Source organism: Astatotilapia calliptera, chromosome 20 (assembly GCF_964374335.1).
Source record: "Astatotilapia calliptera chromosome 20, fAstCal68.1, whole genome shotgun sequence".
In the NCBI taxonomy this organism is placed as follows: domain Eukaryota; kingdom Metazoa; phylum Chordata; class Actinopteri; order Cichliformes; family Cichlidae; genus Astatotilapia; species Astatotilapia calliptera.
Window position 1 is genome coordinate 30517639 of NC_137441.1, and position 24006 is coordinate 30541644.

Consider the following 24006-nt stretch of genomic DNA (forward strand, 5'->3'; position numbering starts at 1 on the left):
GTTGGCAGCCTTTAGTCAAAAGTCCTTGCCTCGCTTCCCCCGAGGGTCTGCAGACTCTGCTGTAAATGAACTGTGTCAAATTAGTGTCAAGTTAATGGCATTATGAGCGGGGCTGGCAGTGTGCCTCTGAGGGCCTCCATCATTGGCTGGCCCCAGATGTGAAGCTGGCCTTGTGGGCGCAGTGTGAGTAGTCCCATCTCCCCAGTTTCCCACCAGCCCCCAACATCAGGCTAAATGGGCTCCAAAAGCCATGCCGCTCCTCCACGCTCCGAGGAATGTTAATTGATCTTTTGTTGCAGCTCAAACAGAAACTCTGTGTCCTGGTCCATCTGGGAAAAATCAAGTCAACTGGCTTCACTGCCTGTCTGTATGGAGGTTTTGGTCTGTGCTTTCAGTTACCCATGTATAGTGCTGATAGAAGAACTAAAGGTTTCATCACAAAGGAAGAACTGCAGAGATGCAGTACTGTTAAAAGTCTTGGGCCGCCCCTTGATTTCTTTAGACTTTGCTTCCGAGGAGCCAGACCTTTCCTTTGTAATATTTCAAAGTGTCAATAGTTCTCCAGGCTCTCTGAAGGTTTTGGGACGTGCATCTTTGTAACCAATTTTGTTTTTGATTCTTGTTTGTTTGTTAAGCTAAACTATGAGTCATTCAATAATAAAAAGGCCCCTAATTCAAGTGATGAACCAGTGTTGTGTCTACACATAAAAGACACAACACTGGCACAACACATAGGCACTTTGTTACTAGGAGCCTGTTGCAAAAACATATAATATAATATAATTTAAACCTACTTCTTTATTGAAATGTATGAAAATTGCTAAAAAATAACACAGCTTGAGAGTCATAAAATAGTATATTTACACGAACAAGGTGATTCCCAAAGAGGTCTTAGTAGCCAACTTGGCATATCTCTGCCCATTTTGAAGTGTGTCTCTGCAGTGTCTTTACATCTATTTACATCAGGTGTACAGTATCTGAAAGTCATGTCTTTAAGAAATAGGAAAAATTTAAGAAAAGCTTTAACACCAGATCTGATGGATGTATCTGTCCCTTCAGTTGATTCATCTACTATTCATAAGCCTCATCAGAAGTGGTCTCAGTGGAAGGTTGGTCATAAAGAGGGGAAACAGAGAGAAGGCTGAGGTATGAAAAATTACACCAGAACTGGACTGAAAGTCAGACACAACAGGTCTGGTAGAGTGATGAATTCAAAGTCGACATTTATAGTTTGAGTCATGATCAATGTGTACAGAGGAGGTAAGGAGAGGGGTAAAGCTGGGTGAGCATACAGCCATCTGTGCAGTCAGGTGGTGGTGTTTGAGAGCTTGTCAAAACTGATGAAGTTATGAACACAGAAAAGTTCAGGCTGTGTTGTCACACCAAATATTGGAACTCACTAGATTATACAATTGTCTGTTTTTGTCTTATACACTATATTTCCATTTTTTCTTGCACATTTTTCAATGCCCATATTTCCCATTTTCATAGAAAAATCTAAAATAAATAAATGAGGAGAGTCTCAAGACTTTTGTACAGCAGTGAGTCCAGTCAGTGGCAGCATCCCCACCACAAGTCATGTAAAAGCAGCATCGGCACAGTAGAAAATGCTCAAAAAGTGCTACAGGTATTGAACAATAATTCACAATAAATCTGATATGAGAGAGATTAAAGCAGGTAAAAAAGGAAATCTCGGATCTCTGGAGGTAATGAGATAATTAAAATTCACTGTAATGGAGCCCTGTTTTTTTTCTCTCTCTTTCTCCTCTTACATCTGTGTGGCCCATATCAGCAGTACTACTTAAAACTGTTGTCATTACTGAAAAATCAAAAAAAATCCAGTAACTTTCAATGAGCCCAGCGCTTTTTAAATCTCTTTTTTTCTCTTTGTCATCATGTCAGTGCGAAGTTCTCCTCCTTTGGAAGTTGGTGTGCACTACATGGCTGCTGGGGGTCTTTGTCTACAAGTGTGTGGGAAGACGAGTCCCCCTCCCACCAGCCGCCTGAGAGCGCTGAATTCATGCCATAAAGTCTCGGCCATTGCTCAGACCTGCGGCGGCACAGAGCTGCTTCCCGTCAGCCATCTCTCTGTGAGTGTGGTATCTCCCGTTTCCCACACTCTGTGCCTATTCACTGGTCCCAAGATGGGAACAATAGAAGTGTGTCTTGTTACACATCACATTAGCTATGGTGTTTGATCTCCTGTTGAAGGGGGGGGGGGGGCAGCTTCAGCCAGACCATCTGGCCTGGCAAACTAGACCCTGAGAAAGTCCCACATTCTCCACAACTTCAGCGCACACAAATAATTGTGAAAGACTTTTGTGGCACTTGAGAGATAACTCAAGCACTGCACAACATACCAAGACAATCACAACAGAGAAAAGCGGCATATGTGGCCTGCTGGGGCGTCTACATACTGATTTTTGATTTTTTTTAAGCACCTGTTGATGATTACCAGGTCGGATAAGATGACATGTTAATGATACCTGTGGTAAATCTCAAATCAAAATTTAGCTAAACAAGACACTCTCCTGAATCAGTAAATTAACATTAACGATTCAAACTCTTTAGTTGCATTCTGCTCAAATTACTGTCACTTAAACTGACTTGAAAATGTAGTCATTTTGTAAGAATTATAATTTAATTTAAGCACTTGTAGAGTGCCACCATTCAGCTCCACCAGACCTGTGCAAACAGATGTATTATACACCTGGCACTATGGCAAGAAAAAAAGACAGACTTGTACATTTTAATCGGCATCACTCTTTAAATGGTGAAAACTTGCGTCTAGTTGGAGTTTCTGTTATATCGCCATTTTATTTTCCCCATTTCCTAAGTCTTTACAATGTTTAGAAGGTTTGTAGTGATGTAAGTGACTAATTACTGGAGCCATAGATGCATAAATGGTGATCAAACCACCAAATATTTAGCACTAACCTAATGAATCTTTACAAGAACCAGAGCTCAATTCTTACACTGAACTAAAGCTGCTGTCAGTTCTGACTGGATTTAAGTTTTTAGTCCCCCACTCCACCAGCTCCCTTCTCTGTCTCTCACTCTGGTGTACAGAAATGAATCAATCAGTAATAAGTCAAGACATATTTAGCACTGTAGTTTTCTTTAAAAGAAAGCACATTGCGATTACTTATATTTGCAGAACTTCATCAGAAGTTTCTCATTTATTTTTTTTCAATATCAAACTCCTCAAGGAAGCAATAAATCAGATTCTTTTTTACAAAGATTGATATCAGCGCAAAAGGCCTTTATAAAAGGCATTGTTATGAAGATTTTAAAAATCCATTATGAACATTACAAGTGGACAGGTAATGGTTACAGTATCAGTATCCTTCATACACAGGCCAAATGATGGTTACAAATAGAACAAAGTATAATCGTTATAAGATTTACAGTACAGATGGATCCATGGGATCTCTCTATGGCTTGTTTTTGATTCATCAACAGCAAACTGATGAAACACGTCAATCAGTGACACTCAGCATCAGGGACAAACAGTAAACACATCGATCAGTGTCTCGGACACTTAAATAGTTTCAAACCAACGTGGTTAATATAATTCAATGATGTTTGCAAAACAAACAAAAAGTCAGGAGCAGTTTTCCCACAGGGACAATTAACGCATTCACAGAATGAGCACTCCAAATAATAAAGCGTGTATCATATATAATACACTAAATCATTTCAGTCCTTCCAAAGGGGTACCGGCACATCGTGCTGATTTCACCACAAAATAAAACACTTGACAGTATTGAATCTTCTGCTAAAGCAGAAGAAAGCAGACTTCTCTATAAGTCCTTAACTCTCTGTCCATGACGTCCACAGACGTAGTTCTCTCTCGGTTCACAGGTGATCCCGCCTCCATGTTACCAGGGCCTCCACAGAGCACAGCTGACCTGGCTTACGCCCTTGCTGGAGCTGACCTGATGGAGTGGGGAGCCAGGAGGGGAGGGGAGGTTGCAGGGACTGTGACTGGTCCCGCTGGACGCCTGCAGGCCGTGAAAGTGGCTGAGTAGCAGCCTGTGGGCTTGAGTCTGGACCTGGCAGTGGGACAGGAAGCTGACAGCCTCCTGCACGCAGTGGGAGTAACCGTCGCTAGCTACCATCGGGCTAGAGGTCAAGCCGGCCTGCTTCTGCTGCTGGTGCCAGTTTCTCAGATATGACACAGCCATCTCCAGGATGTCAGCCTTCTCCTGCTTGGAGTCAGGCTGCTGCCTGAGGAACTCGGGCCCCAGCAGGGATTTCAGCTGCTCGATGCTGGTGTTGATGCGGTCTCTGCGTAGTTTCTCTACCATTGGCTTTCTCAGCTGAAGAAAAGAAGGAGAAAAAAAAAGGTATTTTAATCAAATTGAACATTGCTTTTAATTGAATTATTTGTACCAACACAAATCCAGTTATGAGACTTTTCTGAAAAAAGTATTTACCTTGTGAGCAGGGGTCAGGTGTTCCTTGTTTGCTTGTCCAAAAACAGAGGGAGCCATTGCTGTGGAGTCAGGGTCTCTACTCGGATTGAAGAGCTGGTTGGATCTGAGCTGCGTTCTCCTCTCCTCTGCCACTGCCCTGTATTTATACACCCAAATCTCCATATGAATGTGTGAGTCTTAGGCTTGATGGAGTTTCTCACAGTCCCCGGGCCAATGGGAGTGCTGGGAAGGGCTTTGAGGAAAGCAGGGCTGCCACATGCTCAATGAAGTGTTTATAGCCGTGGGGACAATGAGTGTGTCTCTGGGGAGCAGGTGGAGGAATAGACTGCAAGAGAAAGCCCGGGGTGGAGTGGGCAGAGGGAGGGGGGGTGAGTGGGGGTAGATGGGAGACTGACCCGGTGCTTGTGCTGATATGGGAAAGTGGTGACCCCAGAGGGAAGCATGCCGCTGTCTCATGTCATCTTCACCGCCACGTAATTGAAGACAAAGTGCCTCTGCCACCAGGCACACGTGGGTGTTACAGAGGGCCAAGCATTAGAGAAAGACCAACATGCAGCCACTTCCACCAGTGTGAAATGGCAGACTTTCAGAGCTGTGCAACAGGTTGAGGTTCCTCAAAGATTCAAAGAGAAAGAAAGCAACAGATTTGCAACTCAAACCTATTCAGCTGAAAAAGAAAAGAGAATATTTAGACTATGAATATTTAACCCTTTTTTCAGATAATCTGATTAAACTGTTATATGTTTATAAGGTGTTTCCTCATTCAAGGTTTAGTACAATTCTTGAGAGACAGCTGTATAATCTGACCAAATTACTCTCACAATATCCAGCCCTGATGAAGCTGAAGTATTAGTGATTAATCGCAGCTAATTTTCATTACGTTCACCAATCTCAAGCATTTTCATAGAGATTTGTGTGACATCTAAAGACTGTAGAGCTGATGCAAAGTGTACTCTCTCAGTTACAAAAAAGTACTGCCATTCAAAATTTGCCTGTTATAACTCATTAGCGACACGTTTGGTTTTCAGTTTGTCAGCTTTAATCTGATGAACGTGATTAGAGCTGTGTGTGAATTGTAAAGTGCTTCAGCTTTAAGCTTTCACGCTCCCAGCACATGCTGACACATCAGGCAACCCCCCACAAACTCATGCAGACAGCCACACTCTCATTCACTTTCCCTACCCCACACACACACTCACACACCCACACAGCTGGCTGACCTGCATGCCGCTGGCCACGTCTCAGTCACACGCTCCCTTCCTGCCTGTGTGGAACGTGGGAGCCGCTGTGGTCCCAGGCTTCCCACACTTCAGTGTTTAATGACTCTGAGGCCGCCTGCACAAAGGAAGTGTGCCCCATTGCACAAAGATTGAGTGACCAACCCCCCCTTCAAGCCCCACTAACAACACATGCACGCACACACCCAGGAAAACAGGGCTGTCAACAGGGCTTCCAGGCACACCATCTGGATGGATTGTATGCCATTGTCGGCCGATCAAGCGCGGGAGATGTTTACCGTGAGAATTGGAGAGGCTGAAATAGAGACAGAAAGTTAAATAAGAAGAATAGGGAGTGTGTGTGTGGAGGGTGGGAAACTTTCTGGATAGGATGATGAACTTTTTTTAAGAATCTGTGAATAAAAAGGTGCAAAACTCTTACACTGTTTGACACGAAAAGTTTAAGAAATTGAGAAAAAAGTGAAAACCACTTCACTTTCTCAGCTTGTTGCAACAGAAAAGGGATTATTCTATATTAAAGACTAATATAACAGGTACTAACAACACTTAGATGCAGATCCAGTCTGTGATGATGCTTTTTGTTGCCCTCACATAGATCACATTTCCAAAAATGTATCTAAATATTTAGGTTGCCTATCTGGAAACTCTGCCCACCAATGGACGACTTTCTCCTCCAGGAAGAACGTCCTCAGACAGATGTTGTCCTCCACGTTCCCACCACATATCATCCCAGTGGATACAATAACAAGGAAATCTCCCTCAACAAGGGGCAAGCAATGGGCCCCTCCCACCTGTTTGTTTGGATTGGGGCCATTGTACCCCAATGAATTCAACTAATTCATTCACATCCTATTGTCATAATGCTGGTTTGTGATTGGCCAAACACTGTGAGAACCAACATCACATTAAATCAGTGGGAAAGTTGGCATAAGTATATAAATGAGGGAGGTCTCTGTGGGTAAAATCATAACCCTGAACGTTTTCTTGTAACCCACGGGCCTGGACTCACGGGACGCCATCCGACTGCATATTCGCCATGAGGGATCAACACACAACGTAAGCTCGAATACAAGAAACTTCATTGTAGATCATCCTAGGCTTGATCCTAGTTTTGAACAGGCATCACAGCAATGTTTCTTCCACTATCTGTGAATTTGACTCAAAAGTGATTGAAAGTTTTTCCTTTTTTTTTTATGTTGAATGAATGTTACCAAAACCATTTCTACATGTGCCGTCAATATTTAAGCATGCTGGTATTTTCTCCTGGAAACAACCCATTTCTCTGCATCTACCATTAATTTGATGTTTCTCCATCTCCTTCCACAGCCTGTGTAAGATGATGATTTTGGAAAGGAAGTGCACAGACAGAGCAGTGAGGCTCCGCTCCACGTTAGAGAGCCATCTAAGCACTGGAATGAGCAGCTCTGACGTGTGGGACAAGACTGTCTCCTTTTTCACAGTGAAGAAGGCCTTCATTTTCCATAATGGCTACACCAAATCCTCCAGAGAGGCCATGAGGCTGTTCCCCTCACCTTCTGAGGATGTGTCGCCTTTGTGTTGCCAGTAAGAAGTGCACCGAAAGAGGGTTGAAATACGAAGAGGAAAACAAAATCTAGGCATTTTTATAAACTTTTTTCTCCAAATGTCTTCTTAAGCACAAATGGTGGAAAAGATGGGAGTTCTCATTAACTGTGACTACCTGCACCGTGATCCTATTGGTCATTGCACAGGCCCTAGAACTGTGCATGTTATGCCTTAAATCTAAGTACTTCTTAGAACTTTAAGATCATGTTATTACAGTTTTATTAAACTGAAAGTCATATTCCTTTGTATAAAGGGTAAAAGTTAATTTTATGCCAATGCATATTTTGTAAATGTTTAAGATATTGTCAGTCATGTATAAAATTTGTTGCTGAAAGCCATAAGTGAAAAGTGCAATGTGCTTTCCTGTGCAATTTTAAGTAAAATGACATGTTTTCCCATCATGTGCTGCTTGTTTTGTTTTCTAAAAAAATGGATTAAATATATACATTTCTTTATTTTGTTTGCTCCGGCACTTTCAAAATGTAAATGATTAAATTATGATTCTGTGTTGAGCCCCGAAAGGTTCGACTTCCATATCTTGCACTTTAGTGTCATAATCAATGTCACCCTCTAGTGTGCATTAATGCAACAACACTTCACATGTGATCCACAATTATTCAACCATAAATTCTCAGAGCTCTGCTTTAAAGCTGCAAACTTTTATAAAAGTGTTCTTAAATACATTTCTGGAGTTTTAACCCTCTGTGCATGAAAAGAGGAAGTAATCAGACTGGGGACTTGCCATCTTACACCACTACGCACATGCCTGCATTTTTAATGAAAAGTATACTGATTGATGTAAAGTGCTGCGCAAAAGGTCTCTAGCCACCCTTCATTTCTTTACATTATGCTTGAAAAACTTGGAAGTAGGTGCAGCAGTTAGTTGAAATGTGCAAATATATAAAGAGGAAAAACAGTGCAGTTGTAACAGTCTTCCTATTCTTCGTCTAAACTATTAGGGAGCATTCTTGTGATATACTTTAAGTAGTCTTCAGGAACAGCTCTCCAGGCTTCTCGAAGCATCCAGGATCCAGACCTTCAGAGAGCCTGGGGAACTATTTCTCAAGACCACCTAAAGAAGTTCTAAGAAAATGTCGCCTTTGAAGCAAAATGTGAAGAAATTAATTTTAATGAAACCGTCAAAGACTAAATCAATCCAATAGATATGAGATCCAATTTAAACTACACTTTCCACATTATTTAGAGTTCATTTGTATTCTGTGCATGTTTACAGACAGCAGTGTTATGAGCACTGTCAAAAGATTAAAGGAAACAAAGGTGCAGGTTTTAATATTTTTTCCCCCCAAATCTAGAAACCAACCGGAACAGAAGAGGTTACCCTGAATCAGATTTGGAATTATTACGGCTTTATTAATCATAGGCTAAATTCAAAAAGCAGACATTCAGCAACAGTTAAACATCGTATAGCAGCGGGAATAGGTGAATTGACGAGAAACTGGGTGAACTCCACACCATGCATTCAACTCTTGAGTACAAGGGTTCTGTAATAACTGTAAGTTCAAAGTTTGCTCAACTGTTGAGGGTAAAAGTGAGACTTTGCTTTCCAGAAATCTGTTCTGGAAACTGACGTGTGTGTTTCCAGAAATTCTGAGGAAAACCAAAACCTAAATTAAAGAGTGCAGAGAGGCTCAAGAGGGAAAAAAATAAAAATAATTAGTCAAAAGAGAAAAAGTGTAAAGGATATAATGTAGGTCTATGTTTATTATTCATTTAGACAAGTCTGGTGTTTCATTGCAACAGATGGAAATGTTTTCATCAATCCAAAGTTTACTTCATCACCAAGGCATAGCTTTGTGGAAGAAAATAAAACACTTCATTGTTCTTTCCCCCTCTTTGCTTCCAAGGTCGATACAAGAAAAAAATAAAACCAAACTGCTTTTTTGTTTCCCTGTCCGTCACTCAAATTCCAGTTAGACTCTACATGAAGATCAAACAGCAAAAGCCCAGAAGAAAAGGACAGGTTAGCTTGCAACCATGTGACAGTGAAACCTTCTGCCATTTTAAAAAACCCTTACCAAAAAAAAAACTTAAAGCACAACAAAAATGGAAAGAAAAAAAAACAAAAAAAAGGAAAAGGAGTTAAAATCAAATGCCGCTCTTCATAGGTGGTGGGTCAAATACCCAAAACATTTTAGTTATTGTACCCCAAAGAGAGGGGGAGGAGTTTAAAGCCAAAAGATAGGATCACAACAAAACAGAATTCGTAGGCTGTTCCCATCAACAAAAAAAACTATTATTTCTTCTTTTCACATGAATCATTAAATTCAGCTGGCCTTTTTTTGATCATCTATGGCATCATAAAGAGACAGATGCCTTGATGGTGACAGATGTGAATGGTTGTGGCTGGGTGGTCGGCAGAGCCCTGCTTCATTTTTCCCTCAAGCTTCCTGAAACAAAACAAGTTGTGATCTCAACTCTAGTCTGAAAGAGTTTGAATCAAAGTGTAAATTCTGTTTTGTGTGCCCTCCCCAACCTTTGACAGCACGGTGTTTCTGTGTTAAACTTTACAGAGATGGATCTTTTCTCTTTTTCTTTGTTTTTTTTAAACTACACATAGTTTCTGCTTAAAGATCATTTGAAGATGTCATATGGGAGTGGGAGTTAAGTAGGAAGCGTGGTGTATACACTGTGTGAATATCAGTGTGTAAAAAGTAAATTTTTGTTCAGCTGGTAGGTGTCCAGATGATAATTGCAGGGGCGTTTTGTGTTTGAGGGGTTGTGGTTTGAGGTTGGCCATTAGGGCAAAGAGTTCAACAAATCCTGCAGGAAGAGGTCCGGGTCTGGAATTTCAGAGAGGAGACCTGAAAAACAAAGTTTAATAGTAACATTCGACCAACACCACAGTTTATTATTCACACCAGAAAAGAAGTGTCGTAAATTAAAAGAAAAATGGCACAAGAGAAGACGAAAATAAACTGTGAAGCTTGTTTATACTTCTGCACTGAATAATGCAAATCCTCTTATTCACTGACGGCATTTATTTGAGATGGATTTTACTGAAATTTCACTACCAAAACGTTCTTTTTTGTGGGCTTTCTCTACCTGAGATGATTTATTTTGTCTAAAAAGAAGTAGTATCAGAATAGTATCAGCCAGAAACATAGGTGTGTGTGTGTGCATACTGACCTACAACATCAAAGAACTCTGACAGGGATTCAGCGGGCATGAGTTCATCCTGGAAAGCCCTGAGCACACGCTCGGAGGCCTCATAGATGGGCATGTCATTGTGACGGACATATTCTGCCAGTGAGAAGGACCAGCCGCCCTCTGTGTTGCTGGTTGGTACCTTCTGTAAAAACAAAATCAAGAGCAGAAGAGGGAATTACAGTATATTATCTATTTGTCTAATGTCAATGTTCCCATTAGATTGAAAATGTCCCTAAACACCCACCCCCCAAACAAACAAACAACATTCTGAATTCTGTATTTACAGGTAATGACTCCTATTTTTACAAAGCATCCCCAAAATTGAAAGAGCATAATACCATCGTTTTACAGTATCGACAGGCAAAATACTTTACCCTGAACATGTCGTAGACCAGGTCCACCAGGCCCCAGAAAAGAAGAGGTGAGCGATACACTGCATATTCCTTTGGTGTTTTATCTGTGAGCCTGAGAATAGATAAGAGAAGATGTGGATGAAGACCTTCTGAGATAAATAATGGACACAACATTCAATGGTTATTCCTTTTTCTTTTTAAATTTATAACTCTGACCTGCTTCACTGGTCAATACTCACATGTCTTAGATGTATTCAAAATAAAATTACACTAGTGTAAAAGTTTCCTGTTGGAATTATTGGCAAACAAATTAATAATTTGGTACTGAACCTGCTCCCTGCTTGAAGGATTTAATTAATATCACAGACAAAGGTGCCCTGCATTGAGTGTAAAACAAATGGAGACAGGAAAGGAAAGGTCTCATACTTGTTTGCACAGGCTGCCGAGACTTTACGGGCATGCGCAGTGCCCAGAAGTCTCCGCAGGAAGTACAGACGAGAACTTCTCCACCGTTCGGGTGGCATGATGTGCATGGCCAGGATGGTGTAATAGTGGGGCCCTTCAACTTCATATGAGCTTTCAACCCATTTCTCACATGGTTGCTCCTGGAAACTCTGCAGGTTCTTCTCCTCTCGGGACGTAGCCCTTGTACTACAGTGACAGAATTTGCAAAGTGAAATAAGGTGAGATGGGAATGAGAACTATGAGCTGTAAAATCAAACTTTGGATTTGTGTTTTATTTTAAGCCTCAACAGTCCCACACATGTATCACCTCAGCATCAATATTGAGTAAATGTCAGCAAGTGTTTTCTGTGCACATCAAAAATGTACATACGTGTTGAGGACATAGAGAACAGTGTGGATGATATAGGGGATGAGGTGGATGTTGCTCTCCCGACCTCCACCTCCTGTGTCCACGCTGAATGACTGCTCAGTAGCAAAGCGGAGGAACAGCAGTTTGGTATCGTGGATGTTGAGTTGGTATGTGGGCTCTCGCTGGCCTGTGCACTCCTGAAGATATGTGTTGTGCCTGTGCAGTAAAAGAGTTTGGTTGAAGAAATTGTGCCACATGAAGAAAATGTTCTCTCTAATTTATGCTGATTTTTTCTTTTAACCTTGCTAGGCATGTAGCAAAAGCTGATTCTGGCACATGTGGCCCCCACACAGGAAGCAGACCATTGCACTTGGTGTTAGCATTCTGGAGAGCAGCACTGTCCCATTCCTCTCGCCCACGAGCCAGCCTAAAATAAGTAAAAATAACAGGCATGTATTACAAAAAAAATGAAAAGTGGGGCTGCAGAAAGAATGTAAGGGGTACTCTAAACATCACCACAGAGTAAATGCCGGTGTTTGTAGCTACCTGACTGCTGCCAGATGGCAGTCATAGTGGACTATGTTAAAGTGCGACACAGTGCTGTAACCCTGCTGCTTGCGAGGCTTGTTTTCAAATTCCTCCAAGGCTACACGCTTTGTGAAAGTGTAAATACCCAGGACTTTGGTTGGCTAGTGAAAGAGAAACCAGAATGAAAATGAGAACTGAAAACAACAACAAATTTCAGCATGCCAAGAAAACCAGCAAATCAGACTGATAAGAGTGTCATTTTAATTATCTACAATTTGGCTACTGATACTTTAAATAGGATTCCAAAACCAGATGTCTTCAGTGTTAAATAATGTCAAACTTCCCTCAATCCTGTATGTGCTTTTATACCTGGAACTTGTAACCTTCTCTACAGATACAGCAGGTCAAGCCTGGTTCCTCTATCAGCTCTTCCATTTGCTTCAAGAGTGAAGTCTTTGTCACCACCTGCCCCTTTTCATTGGTCTGAAAGACAAACATAAAGCTTACAATAAAATCCACATTTCAATTCAAGTCTGTGGTAATAAAAAAAAAAAAAAAAAAAATACCGTCATGCCAAGAGTTCCCAGAGCCTTCTGCCTCATAGCCATAGCCATACGCTTTTTCTCAGCTCTGGTTTCTCTGCGGGCTGCTTCAATCTTCAAGTTGACGTCACTGTGTTCCCTCAGAGCCTCTAGAAGGTTCTCTGCTAGAGTTCCTATGCCTTCATCACTGGATACCTGCTCCAGCTTGTGCAAGTTTGTTATCGAATCTGTGCCTATGAGCACCTAGACAAAAGAAGATGACACTCAGCTATATTAGGGAGACAGGTTCATGTGTTTACAAAAAGAACTGTCTGAGTTGACTCCAGTTTAGTCTAATATTCAAAGCATTCTGTACCTGTGTGGGGGGATGCTGGGTAGCCAAACCACGGAGAAGTCTGAGAATAAAGGGTAGAGCAGGTCTAGAGAGGAATTTCTTCCAAACATCCGCATCCAGACTGATGAGAGATTTCAGAAAAACAAAAAAGAGGTTTAAAAACAAAAAATCTTGCATTTGTACTTGTATACAAAATATTTACCTACAAGAGACCTACTTTTTGGCATTTGGGATATGCTTCTTCATGTAGTCCAGTGCACTCTGTGTGATTCCTATTTGCAGAATAAGATCTTTCAGTTGATGGCCGTTGCTGTTATTTTTGATTCCAGCAGCGATTTTACAGAAGCAGTCCAAAAACACTTTGTCATCAGCACTATGCTCCTCGTCGTACCTTAAAGAAACACAACACAAACACAAAAATAAGAGTCAATTTCACTAAATTAACTATAAAAGTGCCCATAGGAGCATGGTTCTCCTACAAAGATTAGCCCGATTTATCCATTAAAATGTAAAATAATATCCCCTTTAAAGTCTTCATGTGCTTATTAGTAAGTAAAAGCTGAGTGCTCACTTGTCAAAGTTGCAACACGGTTTGAAGCGTTCCACCAGAATCCTCATCTTCTCTAGTTCGCCAAAAGACAGGTATGGAATAATGCGCAGAAGACCCTGGAGCACGCTGGGGTTGGAGCGCACAAACAGGGTGTTGATCTGGTCTAACAACATGACAAGCTGATCCTTGTCTCCTGTAAGGAGAAGGTTACCCTGCAAAGGACAAGACAGTTTCTAATTAAAAAAACTAAACAAAACACAAAAACGGAATTAAAAGGTCTTTTTGAGGGTATGATTTTATGATTGTAGCAGAAGATAAAATTAGCTTCAGATTGTTACCTTGTCCTCTGAAATCTCAGCATTGGCCTCATCCAGAATGATCTCCATGATGCTCAGGACTTGCTCTGCTATAGAGGCTCCACCACTATCCTTACTCTCTTGTTCTGCCACTAAGGCCTGAAGGAAAAATAACATAAAAAAAAATATTTCCCTCTCTCTCTCTATCCATCTCCATCTCTCCATCTATATCTATATATCTATATCTATATATTAGGGGTGCAACAATACTTGTATCGATATTGAACCATTCGATACAGTGCTTTAGGTTCAGTACGCATATGTATCGAACAATACAAAATTTTTTATTTATTTTATCAACTTTTCTTCTGATGATGCTGTCTGTGTTGAGCGCTCAGTGGATCTGCGTTTGACTACTCTGCCTAGGCTGCACTGTCGAGCGCAGATCCACTGAGCGCAGCGCAAGCTAGCAAGACAAAAGTTAAGCTCGTTGCAACATGGCAACTGCCTCAACGCTAGCCGAATTTGAACCTCCCCCACCCTCATTCAGATCTGGCGTTTGGAACTAGTTTGGTTTTCATGTGAAGTATGACCCTGATGGTAAGCGCGTCATGGACAAAAGTAAAACAGTATGTCGGATGTGCCACGCAATGCTCAATTGGTGGGAACTAGCGCGTTAGCACAGTTAGCTTGTTAACGTGTTGATGCCATCCAGCCCCACACACAGGGCGATCCGCGGTAACTCGTTAACGGAGATCTGCCGTGTTGTGGCGTTAAGGTCATTTCAACGAGATTAACGCTGACAGCACTAGTGGGAACACAACGAATATGACTGCACATTTACGCCGACATCATCCTAGTGCAAAGACAAGTGGAAGCAGACAAAAACAACAAGCACGCAAACTTTACCCAAATCATTTAGACAGCCGTTAGCACATGATTCTCCTTATGGGGACCTGATATGTTTAATATGCTGCTGAGAATATAGCCCAGAAGAAGCGTATAGTATAGCTTTTATTTTGGAAAGAGCCATTTCTCTGTAATAAACTCTTTTACAAAGATGAGTGATTTCTCAATCAGATAGATTTATTTATTTTTTATTATTTTGTTGTTTTGGCAACATTAAATTTAAAAACTGTACTTTTGAGTTAAAATATACATTTGTCATTTATTAAAATTATAAATTAAAAAAGGCATGAACATTTTTTGTATCGAAAAAATATCGAACCGTGACACCAAAGTGTGTGTGTGTGTGTGTGTACACACACACACACACACACACACACACACACACACACACAAAAATACAATCTAGAAACTGAATCACAACAATCAGCATAAGACTCACCAAGTTTAGAGTTCCCAGCATGACATTGAGTGTGTTCATCTCTGGTTTGACAAGCTGTTGCCTATTGATCTTCACTTTCACACAGTAACTGAACAGCTTCAGCAAAACCTGGGGGAGGAAAAAAAAAGTTTTAATTCTAATTTAGGGCACTATATGAATTTAATTCTAAATAATAATGACATATATATTCTAGATAACCAGCATTCGTTTTTACTAATTCAAAGAAGAATTCAAAATTACAAATAAATTACAGTTTACATTGATGACTGGAGAATAAAGAATGGTATCATTTCAAAACGCTTTCTGACACAAAAATACTGTCTTACGGTGAGCAGATGTCTTCCTTGTTTAAAGTCTTTGATTCCAGACAGCCGGTTGAGCATACACTCGAGTCCTCCACACTGTGCCATCACTCCTGCCATCTTGTACACTTCTTCATCATCCTCCTCCTCATCTGTAACGAGGTCAATTAAAACATTTGCATCTCATTCTGTGCATACAGGTACATATGATGGCCAAGAATACATACAGCAATAATTATATTAAGGGCAAAACCTGGTAGATGTCACATAAACGAGAACAAGCTTGACCCTAATTATGAAGACACACCAAGTTAAAAGCAAATCAAACCTGTAGTTGAATCCAGTGACTCTATGAACTCCTCAGTAGCATCTCCAAGTAGTCCTCTCATACGATAGATGATTCTCATTGGCTCACCCTTTTTGGGGGGGGTGGGGAGACAAGGTCAGTGGGCTCTCAGTACCATTAATTCTTTAAAGGACTGTAAGCATTTCATGACAATTTGTATGATTCCAAATGTTTGTAAAAGTGTAACTAATTCATAGAAAATGTGAGTCTCACCTCATTTGTAGGACACCACACCTTCTTATAGACCTCTGCCACTGACAAATCCAAACTAATGATTTTGTTGTTTACCAGAAGCTGAAAAACAAAAAAACCCCAAAACAAAACAAAAAACACATCTGGTAATTTTTTCTTGAACTGTGTCACCTTTTATAATTTCACAAGAAAAGGAAACCTTCAAAGCAACTCAAATGTAAGGTTACTTTACCTCCATGCCACTGTCATCTTCAAGAAGAGCCACCAGGTCGCAGTCTTGGCAGATCTTGTTTTTGATGTCCCTCATCAGAGGACCGATGCCGGGCTCGTTGCTGCTGTAGGGGTTTCCTGGCATGCGACCCTGCAAGAAGTCCTCTTGCTGAGGATCCTTTTCCAGCGTCACAAAGAACTCTGTCACCTCATTCTCTTCCTAGATAGTGAATGAATCAAATGCTCCAGATTAGGGCAGGGCCAAAAATATTTATCACGATATATATTTGAAAATTTGCGATAACGATATAATTGACACTAGACAAAATACTTTACAACTCCACAACTTTATTAGCGCAAAAAAAAAAAAAAAAAAAAAGTATTTTCACTTAAACAAGCGAGGGCTGGGCTATATCATACCGTTCACGGTAATACCAGTGTAATGTTGGGCAACGATAGGAAAATGAAATATCACGATAGAACATGTGTAAAACGTGCATGCGCAGTGCCTTTGTTTACATACGCACATGGCGGCAACGCAGAATGAGAAGAGCAAAAGGGGATCGTTAAATGAAACTGATGAGCCAGAATTTGTTTGTAAAAATGCTGCAACTTCAGTGGTGTGGAACTGGTTTGGCTTTCATCCGTCAGATACACAACAAAGCACAAAATCGACAGTGCCCCTTATAATCCCGTGTGCCTTATGTATGAATTCTGGTTGTGTTTACTGACCTCAAAACGATTTTATGTGGCACACGGCGCTCGAAAATCTGTCAAATGTTTCAGTACGACTTTGCTAAGCTACGAAGCCGCACCACTTGATGGATTGTCGGAGCATTACGGCTATCGTAGTCAGGAGCCTCGCGGAGTGATACGTACTGCGCTTCAACATAATATTACCGTATTGTGTGTGTATAACCTCTTTCAAGTTTTGTGGATATTATACATGGTTATGCTGAGGATATGTCGGCCAATTTCCACTGGAAATGCCTTTTGGTTAAACTGTCAGCAAGGAATTTGCATTTGCACTGTTAATTTTTTATATAACTTTAATGCACTTAAAAAAAGCTGTTTGTTTAAGTGAAAATACATTGATTTTTTTTTTTGCACTAATAAAGTTGTGGAGTTGTAAAGTATTTTGTCTAGTGTCAATTATATCGTCAGTTATATCGTTATCGCAAATTTTCAAATGTATATCGTGATAAATATTTTTGGTCATATCGCCCTGCTCTGAAACAAGCAGCTGTTTTTTTTATGTGCATTAAAGTTATATATAAAAATTTAACAGTGCAAATGCAAATCCTTGCTGACAGTTTAACCAAAAGGCATTTCCAGTGGAAATTGGCCGACATATCCACAAAACTTAAAAAGAGGTTATACACAAAATACAGTAATATTATGTTGAAGCGCAGTACATATCACTCCGGGAGACTCCTGACTACGGTAGCTGTAATGCTCCGACAATCTGTCAAGCGGTGCAGCTCTGTAGCTTAGTACTAAAACTGTACTAAAACATTTTTTGACAGGTTTTCGAGCGCCGTGTAGCACATAAATCAGTTCGAGGTCAGTAAGCACAACCAGAATTCATACATAAGAATTATATTGGGCACTGTCAATTTTTCAGAAAAATCAAAGGATTTTAAGAGCGACTTATTTACCGAAAAACACGTTAATAACAACGGCCTGCTTGCATGCTCTACAAAATAGTGCTTTGGTGTGCATCTGACAGACGAAAGCCAAACCAGTTCCACACCACTGAAGTTGCACCTATAAACCAATTCTGGTTCATCTGTCATTCAACGATCCGCTTTCGCCCTTCTCATTCTCCGTAGCCGCCATGCTTTTTCTGCCATGTGGGTATGAAAACAAAGGCACTGCGCATGCGCGTTTTACCCGTATTCTACTGCGATATTTCATTTTCTTATCATTGCCTAACATTACACTGGTATTACCTGAACGGTATGATATGGCCCAGCCCTACTCCAGATTAAAACAAATTCTGCTTCAAAACTGTTTCCAAAATTACACAAGCACGTCACTTCTTCATCTTTACTCACAACTCAAAGAATGAACGTTAAAACACAAACTACACTCAATCTAAATATATCTGTATATAATACAAATACTTGTATATAATATAACAATTTGTATATAATTACTTCTTATTACTTGATCATTAATCTCAAATGTCAAGAAAGCAGCAGGATGTTGCACTTGAAAGCCTTCAGTCAAATGAAAATTACTTGTATGACTTAGTGAAAATTAGTGAACATTATATTAAAATTTAAGACATTATTTGTTGCAGCTCTAATCGAGGTAAAGGCAACTCACAGGGTAGATGATGCTGCAAAGTCTCTCAAAAATGAACACAGGTGTTCTGTAGTCATCCAGGTTGTACCGCTTTGCAGTCTCTATGCACACTGCCATAAAAGCTTTGGTTTCAGACTCGGTTCCTATAAACAATACAAGACATACAAATAAAAAAAAATATTAAGCACAATTTGTACAATATTCAGTTGACCAAATAAGAATATTATTATCTTTTTAAAAAAATAATTAAATTTATAATTATTGTCAATGCCCACCTGTCGTCATGTCTTCCAGCATCTCAAGTAGCATATCCTGAGTTTCATCAATGAGTTTGGTTCGCTGAACCACCAACTTCCTCAGGCACAGATAACCATTAAGAACCGTGCCGACCAACCTACTTTTGAAATGCCGCTTAATGGACTCCACTTCGACAAAAGATGACAGCAAACCTAAAAAACGCACACAGAACCAAAAAAAGAAGATTCAGGAAAGTCTGAATTAGCTGCAACTTTACTTGTGATATAAAAGTAATTTGTACCACTCAATCTGTATATATGCTGAAAATCTAAAGATGGAAATTAACATACCAGTCAAGCTCTTCAGGGCGTAGCCTTGCTGCAAGTCTGTGCTCAGTGTAGCCTCCTCTAGAGCCAACAGATTGGCTATTTCCTGATCATAGCAATAAACAAGATAAGATACTGAAATAGGAGCACTTCTAATGGATCTAGTGACACTTCAGTTGTTTGAAATTGGGAAAGGAACAGGACTATGAAGATACTAACTTAAAAACACCAGTGTTTATCTGACTATAAAATTACATTCTTTGAACGTTAAAATAATACCTTGGTGATCAGGTTGCCAATGTAGGGCAGGACTCCCCGGGCAGCCAGATAAATCTTCCAGTGTGTTGGCTTAATCAGCTTCTGGTACAGACCCAGATACTCCACTGCACACTCTCCAGCGACACTCAGTTCATCCAGATAACTTAAAGAAGGACAGTTTTTTAATCACTTTAACAGTTTTCATCCTTTTGCTTGAGAAACTATGCAATAAGTGAGCTGCCTGAGACGCATTTTCTTTCATTATTAAGCACAGAATTATGTTCTTCTTTAACACTTTATCTGTAAAGTATTTAAAATAATATTATTTTTCTGCCCGATAATTCATTTTCCAGCAAATATAAAATCATGGAAATACATGATAAGAGCTATTCATCTTTAACTAGTTATGCTATATTGCTAAGCATATCCAAATTCATTGGAATTATCAACCTAATTTATGTATATGAAATTCAAAATAGAGCATGTCATGATTTGCTAGCTTTCTGTTGAGACTCGTACCTGGTGAGCAGGTCCAGGACCTGTTGCTTGCGGCTAGGGATTGTGGTAAGTGCCTCCACAATAGTGCAAGCTGCCTGTCTTGCAGCCTGGGTGGCAGGTGTGAAAAGAACCTGCAAAAGTAGAGCTAAAGTTAGCATTTTTTAAGAAATTGCATTTACCGGTTTGTGAACTAACCAACAAAGCAAACAACATTTTTCTGATTTTTTATTTTTTAATTATTACCTGTCGCAGCCAGTTGTTGTGGCTCAGTTTAAGCAGGCGCGGGAAAAGGCCTTCTCCTTTTCTAGACCTCATGAACTGTTTCCACTTCCACACATACTTCTCAAGTAGATACTGTTTCCGTAACTCAGCCTTCCCCTGAGGTTTTGACATCGTTTCCTGACCTGCGATAGACAACAATGAGAAGTTTGAGTGCTCCTATTTCATTAAATACAATAAATGAATAAACCTGTGACACTCAGATAATGTAAACCGTTCAGACACGATACTTACATCTTGCTGGAAGACACTTTTTCCAGGCCTCATAAGATGCTTTGGGATCTTTTTTGAGCCAGAGTTGGGCCTGGGCGTGGATTTCATTACTGTAGGGCCTGACTGTAGTCAGAGACTCAATGGCAGCATCCTTTAAACAGAAAACACACATAACTTTGTTAGGTGGCATAATACAACCAAGTGGTAACCGACACAACAGATATGCTTATATTTATCTATTTTAAACATGCAGCAAATTTTTTTTTACCTTGTTCTTCTTGCTAGTGGGAGCAGGGGGCTTAATCAGCTTTTGCAGGATTCTCAGGCACATCAGTGTGATGTTTTCCACCACTACCGGTGTCTTTATGTTGACAGACATGAGGAACAGGCTGAGGGCTACATATGGGGAAGGAGTGAGGGAAAACAAAACAAAAGATACAACACTATTAGTCGAAGACTCTTAACTGCTTTAATCCAACAAAACCTCTTTCAAAATAATATTAGAGGAAAAAAGAAGAAGAAGAGCGATAGTTCCAGGTGTCTAATCAATACCACCCTATGTAGACCGAGACTGATTTGGTCAGACAAAAATAACCAAACCAAAATAAATAAATAAATAAATAAATAAATAAATAGTTCTCTCAAAATTCCTGGCCAGGATTGACGGAGCTGGATGAACTGTTTATAAATTTAGAGTCCCTTAGCCCAGTGGTCCCCAACCCCCGGGCCATCGACCAGTCGTTTGGTACCGAGAGTTGAGGCTCGGGTGTGAAATTTATGGTTTTCAGGGTTTCTATCCGTTTTTAGCGTTAGTTCTTTAAAATAGTTTCCCTGGGTCTTTTTCTGTGTGTTATGAATAAATCTTTTTTTTTTGGGGGGGGGGGGGGGGGGGGGGGGGGTGTACCGGTACTGGTTATATTTTGTTGTATTTATCCGCGACACCTGTCCGTCCGCCAGTCCGTGAAAATATTGTCGGACATAAACTGGTCCGTGGCGCAAAAAAGGCTGGGGACCGCTGCCTTATCCATACAAATGATCCATCAATAGAATATATCATATGCATATTTTATTAATTTTATTTATTAATTAATTGTTATAGACAAACAATGCACAACATAATTGAAGTATATTATTAATGCTTACCACAACGCAACCGTAATTCCCAGCATCCACCCTCTTTTGAAATGGAGTCCGTTAGCAGCAGCATTTCATACTGCAAATTACTAACCTGATGGGGGAAAAACAAAAAACAGTGTGTGTATTTTAAAATCGGAGCTCTTTATAGTAAAGTTCATAGTCACAGCGACTCTGGAAAAAAAAACACCCCCCCCCAAAAAAAAAAACAAAAAACAATGTTTGTTGGGTTTAAATTATTTTCAGTATGACCTCTGAGACCTACCAGATCAGGATTGGCCCAGTGACCTTTGAGGGCAGCTGACACCTTGGCAATGATCAGATCGTTCATCTGCTGAGTGGCTTCTGGGTGATCTCTGAAGCAAAAGATAGAGAGACAAGGAAAAAAAACAAAAACATGTAAGGATACAGGAGACCAAATGACAATGAAACACCATTATATACAGCGTGTATTAACATAGAAAGTTAAAAAGCAAAAAGCTGAGATTTCAATGTTATCGTTCCAACAACTTACAATACTATCATTGCTTATATGTGGAACTGAAGTCAGGCAATTAATTGTCACATGAAAATATGTGAAGGAAAGGACATACCTAGTGAGGAGACAGACCAGCTGGCGCACCTCCTCCCTCATGGCTGCTGTACCTCGACGCAAGTTATACTCAAACAGCTCACGGATGAGACCCTGAAGGACTAGGATCTGCCGAAGGGCTGGATTGGTGGCCAGTGCGCGGAGCAGTGTGATGCAGTGACCTGTAACAGCTGAAGCACAGCCGTAACACTTGGTTGAGGATGTATGGCCGCAGCCCAGCACAGAGAGGGCGCGGTACTGACTGGCGGTGAAGGTGGGCTGGTGGCTACTGCTGCTCCGAGATGACTTAGTGGCAGCCTCTCTCTGTTGTAGGTCATACTCCAAGAGCTCTTTACGAGATGCAAGCACTTTCTGTAAACAAAGAAGGAAGGGGCACAATTGTATGAGAGCAGGAAGAAAACAAGGGTACAGATATCAGGAAAGTTAACTGCATTTTCTTCCTAACCTGTATAATCTTGGAGAGTTCATCAAATGAGGTCTTGCAATCTCCACTGTATTCCTGAGCCAGTTGCTGAATGTATCTGTTCACATTAGCAGAGGATGCACCAAGTCCTGCTCCTGCTCCAGTGTCATCCTGAAAGAAATAAAAGACAAGAGAAAATACTGTTAGATAAAACTGTAGAAATAGAGCTAAAAGAGAGACTGAAGAAAAACATAAATGATCTCTGCAGCATGTGCAGGTTGCATTAGTACAAGCTGTGCTTATTTAGGTCAAGTGCTCTTTCAGTCCCTCTTGACTGACCTGGGGCTTCTCCGGTGCTGCCTCATTGACTTTAGACAAGAGACTCTCCAACTGAGGCCGGTGACCCATCAGCTGGTGGTAGACCCGGTCAGCTTTGTCCAACAGGGTGTTAATGTTGGTCACAGCCTATGCAAAAAGGGACAAAACATTTTGTAGTCTGACTTTTAGGAATGGTAAGCCTATTTTTAACCAATTCCTTTAAATGTTTTTCTTGTCCTAGAAGAGGCTTCTTTTTTTTTTTCTACCTTTTTCCTGTCTTCCTCATTTTCAATAGGATCCACAGCACAGCATGGTTTAGCATACAGCATGAAGTCAAATCGGGCATATTTGCAGAAACCACAGGCGTTGCACAGGAAGGGGTCTTTTTCGTCATAATTGATAGACCTGAAAAGTGTCGACCATATAGTAAAAATCCAATAAATCTAAAAGTGTCTTCAATTCTTTAAGAACCGCAGAGGAAACACAGGGCTCACCTGCACTTGTGGCACTGATACACATTCTCACCGCAGTTGCCACACACACCGGGGTTGGCCGGTACGGAAGCACTGCAGCGTGGACACTGCAGGGTCTCAGTGGAAGCCTGGTAGTTCTCGTAGAAATCGGAAAACTCAATCATCAAGTTGGAAGCGACGATAGGTAAGGGAAGGTCAATCTTCACTTCTGTTTGTCCCGGGGTGAGCTGAACTTTCTTGGCTTTGTGCCAACGAGCAGGCCTAAAAAGAAAAGAAAAAAGACAGTAAAGTTAAGAACTCCTAATTAATGCCAAAAAAGTAAATTAAAATGAAACTTCCAAGTTGATACTACATCTTTGCACCTTAAAATTTACCATAATAATATGAAAACTAAAAGCAAGAAAGAACAGCAGCTCTTTGCTGACATACTTATTCTTCAGCTCCACGATCGCCTGGACTGTCCTGTTGTTGTAATAGAGATTGATGGTGCGGACCATTTTGGTGCGTTTGAGGTCACCAATCTTCACTGTGACTTTGCTGATGGTGTGGCTACCAATGAGCTTGACAACCTGTTGTGTGGTCGTATAGCGGGTGTCTACTTTGATGGATGACAGTTTTATATTCTGGTGGATGAAAATAAAATAAAAATTAAAACTATGCTTAAAACAATACTGAGAACTGTTTATACCTACGTTTAGAGGATGTTTCTATCAACATAACT

The 24006-nt window shown here is 40.5% G+C and overlaps 2 protein-coding genes and 1 long non-coding RNA gene across 9 annotated transcripts in view; 1 reads left to right on the plus strand and 2 right to left on the minus strand.

The window, feature by feature from the left end:
• Nucleotides 1–3145: 3145 nt before the first annotated feature.
• Nucleotides 3146–4704, minus strand: LOC113013033 (transcription factor HES-5-like). The gene is made up of 2 exons (XM_026153588.2): nt 4440–4704; nt 3146–4322 (listed from the first exon to the last, which is right to left on the minus strand). The coding sequence occupies exons 1-2, from the start codon at nt 4599–4601 to the stop codon at nt 3882–3884; spliced, it is 603 nt and encodes a 200-aa protein (XP_026009373.1). The 5' UTR covers nt 4602–4704; the 3' UTR covers nt 3146–3881.
• LOC145423336 (uncharacterized) lies at nt 4479–7662 on the plus strand. Its single transcript, XR_013904384.1, has 3 exons — nt 4479–4609; nt 6306–6733; nt 7004–7662. It is a non-coding gene; the product is annotated as an uncharacterized LOC145423336 (long non-coding RNA).
• A 944-nt stretch (nt 7663–8606) lies between these two features.
• Nucleotides 8607–24006, minus strand: part of ubr4 (ubiquitin protein ligase E3 component n-recognin 4) — a 54962-nt gene continuing 39562 nt past the window's right edge. For 6 of the 7 annotated variants that reach the window (XM_026153578.2, XM_026153576.2, XM_026153577.2 and 3 more), the window contains 34 exons: nt 23715–23908; nt 23307–23546; nt 23079–23217; nt 22834–22959; nt 22537–22665; nt 22093–22442; nt 21765–21855; nt 21509–21593; nt 20634–20761; nt 20387–20516; nt 20117–20277; nt 19895–20004; nt 19397–19538; nt 19142–19223; nt 18830–19003; nt 18576–18697; nt 16267–16464; nt 16056–16136; nt 15825–15912; nt 15521–15648; nt 15195–15302; nt 13889–14005; nt 13572–13762; nt 13218–13391; nt 13022–13121; nt 12691–12909; nt 12494–12607; nt 12143–12285; nt 11898–12023; nt 11618–11812; nt 11209–11433; nt 10804–10894; nt 10409–10571; nt 8607–10083 (listed from right to left, as the gene is read on the minus strand). In XM_026153578.2, coding sequence (XP_026009363.2) covers nt 10019–10083; nt 10409–10571; nt 10804–10894; nt 11209–11433; nt 11618–11812; nt 11898–12023; nt 12143–12285; nt 12494–12607; nt 12691–12909; nt 13022–13121; nt 13218–13391; nt 13572–13762; nt 13889–14005; nt 15195–15302; nt 15521–15648; nt 15825–15912; nt 16056–16136; nt 16267–16464; nt 18576–18697; nt 18830–19003; nt 19142–19223; nt 19397–19538; nt 19895–20004; nt 20117–20277; nt 20387–20516; nt 20634–20761; nt 21509–21593; nt 21765–21855; nt 22093–22442; nt 22537–22665; nt 22834–22959; nt 23079–23217; nt 23307–23546; nt 23715–23908 — 4929 coding nt within the window. In that variant the 3' untranslated portion in view covers nt 8607–10018. The remainder of the gene's footprint in view (nt 10084–10408; nt 10572–10803; nt 10895–11208; nt 11434–11617; nt 11813–11897; nt 12024–12142; nt 12286–12493; nt 12608–12690; nt 12910–13021; nt 13122–13217; nt 13392–13571; nt 13763–13888; nt 14006–15194; nt 15303–15520; nt 15649–15824; nt 15913–16055; nt 16137–16266; nt 16465–18575; nt 18698–18829; nt 19004–19141; nt 19224–19396; nt 19539–19894; nt 20005–20116; nt 20278–20386; nt 20517–20633; nt 20762–21508; nt 21594–21764; nt 21856–22092; nt 22443–22536; nt 22666–22833; nt 22960–23078; nt 23218–23306; nt 23547–23714; nt 23909–24006) is intronic. The other variant, XM_026153580.2, reaches the window with a different exon arrangement.

Excerpts from the sequence above, each read along its gene's own strand:
- LOC113013033 (XM_026153588.2), bottom strand. The coding sequence starts at position 4,601 with ATGGAGATTTGGGTGTATAAATACAGGGCAGTGGCAGAGGAGAGGAGA. Across the intron at positions 4,323-4,439 it reads ACCTGACCCCTGCTCACAAG|CTGAGAAAGCCAATGGTAGA; the intron begins GTAAATACTTTT and ends TCTTTTCTTCAG.